Raw genomic sequence first — 10,000 nt, 5'->3', positions numbered from 1 at the left:
GACGTAACACTTATATATACCTTCCTGTTTATCTTACGTCTATGTATACGTTTTCTATCTAATTATACTGTTTATGTATTAGATAGTTTCAGCTATCCTGTGATTTTGATGTTTCAGATTAAGAGGAAAATGTGGCAAGAGACAACAGAAAGACAATAATTAAGAGAGAGGATGAAGAAAAAACGCGAAAGGGAATTCTAAGAGAAGAGAATATTCTGGCAAGACGAAACGATTCCTTCGCCAACTTGCAACGAAGAGAGAGAAAGAGAGTGAGGGGAAGGGGAGCAGACAGATAGATAGCCAGGCGGGTAAACAGGCAGGCAGGCAGGCAGGCAGACAGGTAGGCGGCTAGCAGACCGACAGACAAACAGACAGACAGACAAGAAGACTGACAGACAGTCAGACAGAATTTTTTCACAAAAGAAATTAACTATCTCCCTCTCCAAAACCGTCATTGTGGATTCAAATATTACCGCTGTTATGGCCACTGTTCTTATTCTTAAAAGAAGAAGAATTACACATAGTCAAGTCAAAACATTTTATTCCATTAAATTACAATGGTTATTCTTTACACACACACACACACACACACACACACACACACACACACACACACACACATATATATATATATATATATATATATATATATATATATATTTACATTTGAGTATTTAAGAAGTGTTCTTTTAACTTCATTTTAGAATTACAGAAGTTGTTAATGCCTCTTAAATTATCTGGTAGCATGTTCCATAACTTGGGTCCACGCATTTCCATTTGTCGTTCCCCTGTATTGGTATTCGATCTCTTGATAAAAAGGGAATTTACTTGGCGTGTCTGGACACCTGATGTGTTCCCTACGGTTTGCAAGGCCATTAACCAATTCGGATAATTCCCATGAATAAGTTTGTAAATAAATAAACACGTGTCATAGCTGCATTTAGAGTGAACTTTTAACCATTTCATTTTTTTGATATGTGGGGTGATGTGATCAAGTTTACTGATATTACCTAGTGCTACTCTGGCAGCAAAATTTTGTAATTTTTGCACTTTTTGCATCTGGGTTTTATTAGTCGAACCCCAAATGTTTGAACAATAGTTAATTATGCTTAGAGCTAGAGTTTACACGACCAAGATTCTAGTTTCAGTAGTGATCTGATTTCGTATGTGATTAAGATATACCAGGGTACCCACTACTTTTCTGTGTATTTTGTCAACGTGTGGTTCAAATGTCATGAATCTGTCTATTTGTACTCCTAGATTATTCACTGAAGTGCTCGGTTTGATAGAGCAGCCTTCAAATTCTATGGTTGTGTCACTGGGTTTTGTTTGTGTTAGAGTAGCTTGCGCGTTTCTTATTAATGTATTTAAGTTGTTTACTGAATCACTATGAAGAAACTGTGAATCATCGGCGTACTGCACTAGAAGGCAGTTATCTGCTATTGTTGATAAATCATTTATGAAAATTGTAAATAGGATCGGACCTAAAATAGATCCTTGCGGAACACCAAAAGGTACTTCTTGTTTTGATGATATACTATTATTGATTCTTACCGATTGGGTCCTTGTATATAAATAACTTGTAAACCAAAAGGTATCAATTTTATGATTTACTAATTTGTTAAGGAGAATTTCATGGTTAACACTATCAAAAGCCTTAGAAAGGCCGCATAATGTGAGTAAATTTACCTGATTTTTGTCAACGTTATTATAAATCTCCTCAGTGATTTGCAGTAAAGCTGTTTCAGTTGATAACCTATTTCTAAAACCATGTTGTGTTTTAGATAATAAGTTATTGGCCTCCAGGAAATTCGTCAGTTGATTTGCTACAATTTTTTCAAGAATTTTGGATAATATAGGGAGTATAGTAATAGGGCGATAATTATTGACATCGTCTATATCCCCCGACTTGAACATTGGTGTTACTATACCATGTTTCCAAAGCGATGGAAAGACACCAGTGACCAGAGAGGTGTTAACAATGACCGTCAAATAATGTAGAGTTGTGGGTAGACTATCTCTGATAAAGCGCAAAGCAATACCGTCTACTCCTACAGCATTTGTTTCGCTAAGGTGTTTTATTACTAAGATGATTGTTTCTACGTCCACTGGTTGTGGTCTGAAAAATTAGTTGTAATCCTTTTCCGATCTGTATTTTGTTGTAATGTAGAAGCAATTGTTTTCTCGTAAGTTAGTTTACCAATTTTTGAAAAAAAGTCATTAAAATGGTCTGTTCTTTGTATGGGACTTGTGCAATCACTAGTGAGGTGATTGTTGTGAGGCACTAGTGTTCTAACAATTTTCCATGTTTTATCATAGTTGTTCTTATATTCTGTGAATTTATTTCTGAAGTAATTTCTTTTTGCACATTGAATTAGCACTTTTACATTTTTCTTTTCTGCTTTGTAATACATCTGAAAGGCAGCCTCATTTCTGTTACTTTTAAGAGTTTGGTGGGCATTATATCTATCGCTAATGGCTCTCTTAATGTCGTCGTTTATCCATGGAGCAGGGGGACGTCTGACGGTTCGTGTTACGTAGGGAGCCAGCGAATCAATGCTATTTTTAATAACTTCTGTTAAGATAGTTACTTGATTGTTTACATTATCTGTCAATTAAATATTTGATAGTGTCATTTCTTTAGACAAGATAAGCTCGCAGAAAGATTTAGGATCGTAGTGTTTAAAATAGCGAAACGTTTTCATTACTGGTGGTCTCTTTGTTTTCTTTATATTTAACGTCATCGTGATGAGTTCATGGTCAGCAACATGGCACGGGATGACATCGAAGTGGAGGATGAGGTCTGATCTGTTAGTTATTATTAAATCTAATAGAGAAGAGGTGTTTACTGTAATTCGTGTAGGTTTGTCTATTATTTGTTCTAATTTATTTTTCTTTAGCATTAGATTTTGTTAAATCATCATTTAGGTCACCTAAGATGAAAAGCGGTTTCTTTTTTAAAAACATTTCTCTGAAAACCTTTTCAATGTATTCAAAAGATTCCGAGGTAGCATGGGGGTGCCTATAGACAGCGCCAACAATAAAGGAAGGAAGGAAGCATGTTGCTTTGTACGGTAACCCAGACATCTACGGCAGTATTGTTAACTGCTGTAGTAGATATCCTGTTTGACTTCAGGGTATCCCGTACATATATACATACTCCTCCTCCTCGCCCTGCATCACATCTATAAAGTTTAAAATTTAGAATATTGACGAAATTACTGACCATTTCCTGGTGGCGCCATGTTTCACTTATGCATAATATGTCTATGATTCTCTCCTCAACTAGCATTTTAATTTCTTAAAAATGTCCGAGGAGAGACTGAGCATTGATATGTTCTATTTTTATGGCATTATGCGATCTAGTCACTGGTAACGCTGACGGCGTTGCCTTGTCAAACATTCTGATCGCGCTTGTACTTGTTTCTGTTTAAGAATACTTTAACGTTGTCGGGAAAAGTATCAGAGTCTATAAACAACTCGGGCTTTATGTCCTTTCCCCTTACTGACACCGTGAAGCTGGTGTAGTAGTCGTGTGTCATCACTGTCTTATGGGCTTTTACACTTGAGATGTTTTTAAACTTTTCTGATAAGCGTTGTTCAATGTCCTCTTCGTTTGTGTCTGGGTGACAACTGGTGATGTAAAGGTAGACTGTGTCCGGACGATCTGCTCCCTTTAGCGGCTTTGGTGTTCTCGGTCTTGTTTGTCTTTTCTTCTCTGGTTTCTCGATATAACTTTTGTGTAACCGTCTTCATTAACATCTTGTATGGACCGTTCTGCATAGTTGTTAATGATGACTGGTGGCACTGCTGGAGGAGGGGGGGGGGGGCAGTGGGTAGGGCGGTAGCCCCTTGCACCTGCTGCTGAGCTGTTTCCTCCCAGTGGCGGTTGGGGTCGAGTTGTTCGGTTTGCTTGTTGTTGTTCCTGTTGTTCTGTTTTTTTTTTTTTTTTTTTTTTTTTTTTTCTGAAGCTCCGTTTAGGTGTTACGTGTGTAGAAGCTTCAGCCTTGTTCTTCTTTGGCGTGTTGGTTTTGGGTCAGACGGCAGGAGGGCTCTTAGTGGACTTAGGGGAGGCGGGGGGGTCTGTATGGGCCGGGGTCTGCTGGCTAGGAGCGCCGGGCGAGGGGCACGTGGGTGGCTCAGCATAGTTGAAGGCCGGCGAGTCAGCAAGGGCGCGAGGCAGCTGGCTGGCCGCGGGCAGGGAGAGAGGGGAAGGTTGTGGGAGAGGAGGACTGCCGATCGTGGGTATGGGCGTGGAATGTGTGGAGGAGGGGTTTGGGGTGGAGGTAAGGGGTGTTGTGACTGGGGAAGGAGATGTGAAAGGGAAGGTTTCGTACGTGGTCTGATCACGGGTGGGGGATGGGGGGTAGGGGGGTTCCTGTGTGACCGATGTGACCTTTGCTTGCCCAATGATTTTATTTATGGACAATTGCTGCTCGGAGAACATTCCGATCAACAAGTCGATTTTGTTCTCGATCAGATTTTGATCAGTGCAGGAGGGCCCATTACAGGTCTGTGTTTCTTGGTCTGTGCTCCTTTGGAAAAATTTAACAAAAGAAGTAGAAATACCTGATTTCTTAGGCGGTGACCAGTCTGTTGGGGGAGTGTCTGTTGTAGTTGTTGCGAACACTATGTTTGGATTACCGACATACTGTTCAATCATAGTGTGCACGATAATGTTTATCATCCGCTTAGCGTCCCGTGTCGTGTTCCTGGGTTTTCTAGAGTCGGACAAACTGATTACTATGTTATGGGCTTGTTCAATTTCAGCCGGCCTGTAATATTTTTTTTTTTTATCTGATCACAGATGACCGACCTTGGCCATGCTAGTTTAGTAGCAACGAAACACAGAATTGTGTTTAGCACTATTGTTACACTGCCGAATTGATATATTGTTTTATCACTTGTATTATTGCTGTTGCTGTGAAGGGGCCCCTCACCCTGGGCCGGGGGGCAGCCTTGACCCTGGCTGCCATGGGGGTGCCCATCCTCGTGGGCGGTGAGGTAGCTCTGACCCACGCTGCCGGGGGGCCCATATCCTAGGGCTGAGGTCCCGGAACCCTGGGAGGGAAGCACATTACCCTGGGCCAAGGGTCCCCTTTCTCTCTGGGGATAAGAGCTCGTGCTAGCTGCCCGAGGAAGCACCAGGGATGCCCCCTGGTTGGCCCCCTCAAAACCGGGGGAGGGGTCAGATTACCCTCTGACATTGCGGGACCATGAGAAGGCATGATTTGCTGAGTTGCGGGGCTGCGGCGGAGAGGAGGCAAAAACACGTCCGATCACCACGGCGGCTAGACTCAGAGATATAAAACAGAAAGGAAAATACGTCTTGGAATTTTCTTATAGTTTCCTTCCACACGAAACCTCGTTTCCGAAATCTTCCAGGAAAGAAATGTTCCAAGTTCCAGATTGGTTCAAATTAACAAACTTTAAGCTGTCCGGGAAGAGAAAACACGCGCACGAAGAATGTGTGTGTGTGTGTGTGTGTGTGTGTGTGTGAGAGAGAGAGAGAGAGAGAGAGAGAGAGAGAGAGAGAGAAAGAGAAAGAGAGAAACAGAAGGAGAGAGAGAGAGAGAGAGGGAGAGAGAAAGAGAAAGAGAGAAACAGAAGGAGAGAGAGAGAGAGAGAGAGAGAGAGAGAGAGAGAGAGAGAGAGAGAGAGAGAAAAAAGAGAGAAACAGAAGGAGAGAGAGAGAGAGAGAGAGAGAGAGAGAGAGAGAGTCAATCAGTCAGTCAGACAGACAGTCAGTCAGTTTTCTTTTCCTCGAAGAAAAGAAAACAGAAAAATGCATTGCTATGTAAGATTAGACAACTTCACAATTAGGCATGCATGTCTCTCTGCATCTAACAGACAAACGGGAAACGAGACGTGGGAGAGGAGAATCGGCAGAAGAAGAGTGAAGCAAAAGAAGGAGAAGGAGAGAAGAGCGAGAGGGCGATTACCAGAGCGACACCGCAGGAAGCTCAGGTAAATCCCCAGGTGCGAGGGAGGTGATTAAGACGCGCCATGTAATCCCTGCACTACAAGAGGGAGTGCATGACCTAACGCCTCATGCTCCCAAGGTTTATATTCCCACGCGACGTCACGCGAATCAAGGCCTTACGGTCGGCGCTCGTAGAGTCTTGGAGCGTCGAGTGGCCGAGGCTGGGGCTCATGGCGGCTCGTGCGGGGGGGTGAGGGTGTGGGGGTGAGGGCCTTCATAAGCAGTGGGATTTGCGCTCCGGGGAGAGAGAGCCGGGAGGAGGACGAGGTGTTATGTAATAATTTGCTGTATTTTATATTCTGTGTGTTTTTTGGTGCTCTCTCTGTCTGTCTGTGTCTCTCTCTCTCTCACTCTCTCTCTCTCTCTCTCTCTCTCTCTCTCTCTCTCTCTCTCTCTCTCTCTCTCTCTCTCTCTCTCTCTCTCTCTCACTCTCTCTCTCACTCTCTCTCTCTTTTCTCTCGTCTCTCACTCTCTCTCCTCCCTCCTCTCTTCTTTCTATCGGTGCTGTCTGTCTGTCTCTATCTCTTTTCTGTCTATCTGTATATCGCTCTGTCTATCTCTCTCTCTCATCATCTCTCTCTCTCTCTCTCACTCTCTCTCTCCTCTCTCTCTCCTCTCTCTCTCTCTCTCTGTCTATCGGTCTGACTGTCTGTCTCTATCTCTTTTTCTGTCTATCTGTAAATCTCTGTTCTATCTCTCTTCTCCTCTCTCTCCTCTCTCCTCTGTCTATCGTCTGTCCCGTCTGTCTTCTATCACTTTCTGTCTATCTGTATACCTTTCCTATTCTCCCCTCTCATATAATCTAATTATTTATTAATCTTCTCTATCTCTCTCCTCTCTCTCTCTCTATCTCTTGTCTATCGGTCTGTCTGTCTGTCTCTATCTCTTTATCTGCTATCCTGTCATCCCATCTCCTCTATCTATCTAAACCTATTTATTTATCGTCCTCTCTCTCTCTACTCTGGGCCTATTTGGTCCGTCTGTTTTGTCTCTATCCTCTTTTTTTCTTCTATCTGTATATCTCGTCTTCTCCTCTCTCTCTATCACCCATTATTTATCTTTCTTCTTCTTCCCCTTTTTCTCTCTATTCAATCTTTTTTCCCTTTTTCCCTTTTCACTCTCTCTCCCTCCTCTCTCTCTCTTTCCTCTTTTTCTTTTCCCTCTTCCCTTCTTTCTCTTTTCTTCTTTTCCACTTTTCCTCTTTTCCCTTCCTCTTTTTTTCACTCTATCTTTCCATCTTTCCTCTCTCTCTCTCATTCTCTCCTCTCCTCTCTCTCTTTTCCCTCTCTCTCTTCTTCTCTTCTTCCCTCTCTCTCCTCTCACCTTTTTTCTCTCCCCTTTTTCCCACCTCTCTTCTCTCTCTCACCCTTCTTCTCCCCTTTCTCCTCTCTCTACCTTCCCCCCTTTTCCCCCTCCTCTCTCTCTCCAAACTCTCCTTCTCTCCTCCTCTCTCTCTCTCCCTCTCCTCTCTCTCTTCCCTCCTCCTCTCATCTTCCTCTCCTTTTCCCAATCTCTCTCTCTCTCTCTCTCTCTCATGCCCTTTTTTGTCTGTTTCTCTGTTTTCCCTCATTCATTCATTTGTCTATGACTGAGCCCTGCAAGTGTATACAGATAGAAACCTCTCTTGAAATTAATACTCGTAAGAAAAGTAAAATATATGAAAACGTATCACTATTTTCTTCCAACGGAGACCCAAAATTTGGGGCTCGGCGGATAGGCTTTAACCTCTAGTATCTCTGCCGGTTTCCAGCGAAGGTAAAGGAATCAGCTGCTCTCCATTATGAACTGTTTTGAGTAACTGCCTGGCTTGCTAATTTATATAACAGCCCAGAACGGTCTGTACCTAATTACCATAAAGGTGAATAGCGGTTTTCAGACTTAAAGATGCAAGCCATATGGGACAGGCTGCTTGTTATTCTCTGAGAGGCAACTGTTGCTATCATTACAAATCACATCTTGTCTATTCTAATAACTATTAGAACCCTATGAAACAGTGAGGGTTGTTGCCTCACTAAAGAATCTCTCCTCTTCGATTCTTGCTTCGATTGGCTTGAAAACAATGCGAACCAACAATGAGTTTTCGCAAGATCGGATCAGAGGTCCAATTATACTGAATTGTTTTCAGACAGCCACAACGTACTGTACTACTAACAATATAACAATGTAAGTCTTAGAGCTTTTCATCTTATTTATATATTTTTGGCTATGATATATAAGGGAATGATACGAGCATAACTGAAGCCACAAAAGGAATATGCAGTCTGGGGAAATAATTTTCGTTTTTTAAATAAAATTTGTCGCCATTATACCTTCTGCAAATAGACGGCTCTCTGTGTGTGTGTGTGTGTGTGTGTGTGTGTGTGTGTGTGTGTTTTTAATAGACTTCTCCTTTTCTTCTCTCTGTTATTACTTTTACTTTTCTTCCTGCTTCCATTTCAATTCCGTTTTTCTCCAACTTTATTTTGTGCCGTTTATTTCTTATTTTTATTATTATTTTTTTTTTTTGTTAGGGGGGGGGGGGGGCATTTTTCCGCAAAAAGAGCTTAAAAAAATTTTTCGAATTTTCGAACCCAACGTGAAATAAAATTTCCGGAAACCCTTTTGTTTATATATTTTTCCTTTTTCCCTTTTCTTTATTTTCCCCTTTTTTTTGTTTTTGTTTTTGTTTTTGTTTAGTTTTTTGCCCATTTTTGTTTTTTTCTTTATCCTGTTGTGATATTTTCTCAGGAATGAATAATGACATGCAGTGTGTGTGTGTTGTGTATGCGTGTATCTGTCTGAGTGCGTGAGAATGTTTGCGATAGAAAATAAATGAAAAAACAAAATCGTTTTCAATTCGATTGTTGTGTTTATTATTGCCTTCATCGTTTCCCAAAAGTAAAAAGTTTTTTCTGGTTGAAAGGGGGTCCACTCCGTTTAAAAGGGAAAAGAAAATGGAAAGGAAGTACGTGGGTGCCCTTTCCCCGACTAGAGCTTGGGCAGGCGGGGCAATTTCTTGTGGAATTTTCTCGCAAACAGTTTGATCATTTCGCTCTCCTTTGATATTTCTCTTTGGAGATTTTAACATGTCCCGTCCCGTTGGGTTTTCTCCCCTCTCCTCTCCCCCTCCTCTATCCTCTCTCCTCCTCTCTCTCTCACTCTCTCTAATATATATATATTTTATATATATATAAATAAATATATATACCCTAAAAGTTTTTTAAAAAAACGCAGTCTAGAGGGTTTTTGGGTTTAAAGTACAATCAATATTTTTTTCGTCATTTATCGTAGGCCAGCCCAAAAAGGCAACCCCCCTGGTTTTTCTCGGGAACTTTTGATTATTTAGAAAAAAGTTTTTAATAAATGTTATTTAAACAGAAACCTCTATTCATTCTGGTTCATCAAAAAGGGGGTTTTAAAAAAAGCCCAAACAAAGTTATCTAAAATTTAAAAAGGAAAAAAAAATTAAAAAAAAATGGCAAACAAATCAACGGGGTAACAGAAAACCCCTTGCTATTAATTGATGTAATAATAACAAACAGAGCTGACATCATTCTCCATACAAACGTCATCCCATGCCATGTTGCCGACCACGATTTCAAATCAAAACGACACCAGTCCCTAAAAAGTTTTTCCCTGAATTAAAACCCAAATAAAAGAAATCTCATATTATGCCAAAAAGTTTTTGCCAAAGAAACAATTCTTTTAGAAATTTTGCAACCCTTAATGCAGACAAAAATGGCAAATGGAAATTTACGGAACGATGAAAGACGCATGACGCCATCGCTCCCTTTTTTTGCAAGTAAAAGATAGACGTCTTTCTGCTCCATGTATAAACAACGACACCAAGAAAGCCATAACAGATAGAAATAGCGCTCATAATGCTCTCCCGGGAAATTTACAGACATAGGGCCACCGGCTAATTTAATTACTAATAAGAGAAGTATTAAAAACACTTATTTCAAGGAGCCAAAACTGATTAAATTTTAGAAAAAAAATTAACGAATTGTAAAAACGGGCTCTGCTAAAAAATGGAAG

The 10,000-nt window shown here is 41.0% G+C and overlaps 1 protein-coding gene across 1 annotated transcript in view; it reads left to right on the top strand.

The window, feature by feature from the left end:
* The window catches only part of LOC125029918 (receptor tyrosine-protein kinase erbB-2-like), a 35,278-nt gene that overhangs the window by 1,344 nt on the left and 23,934 nt on the right, over positions 1 to 10,000 (top strand). The window contains exons 2-4 of the mRNA XM_047620105.1: positions 5,851 to 5,979; positions 6,063 to 6,179; positions 7,734 to 7,738. Coding sequence (XP_047476061.1) covers positions 5,851 to 5,979; positions 6,063 to 6,179; positions 7,734 to 7,738 — 251 coding nt within the window. The remainder of the gene's footprint in view (positions 1 to 5,850; positions 5,980 to 6,062; positions 6,180 to 7,733; positions 7,739 to 10,000) is intronic.

This window comes from Penaeus chinensis, chromosome 10 (genome assembly GCF_019202785.1).
Source record: "Penaeus chinensis breed Huanghai No. 1 chromosome 10, ASM1920278v2, whole genome shotgun sequence".
Taxonomy (NCBI): Eukaryota; Metazoa; Arthropoda; class Malacostraca; order Decapoda; family Penaeidae; genus Penaeus; species Penaeus chinensis.
The sequence above is the reverse complement of the archived record's forward strand: the minus strand, read 5'-3'. Positions and strand labels throughout refer to the sequence as shown.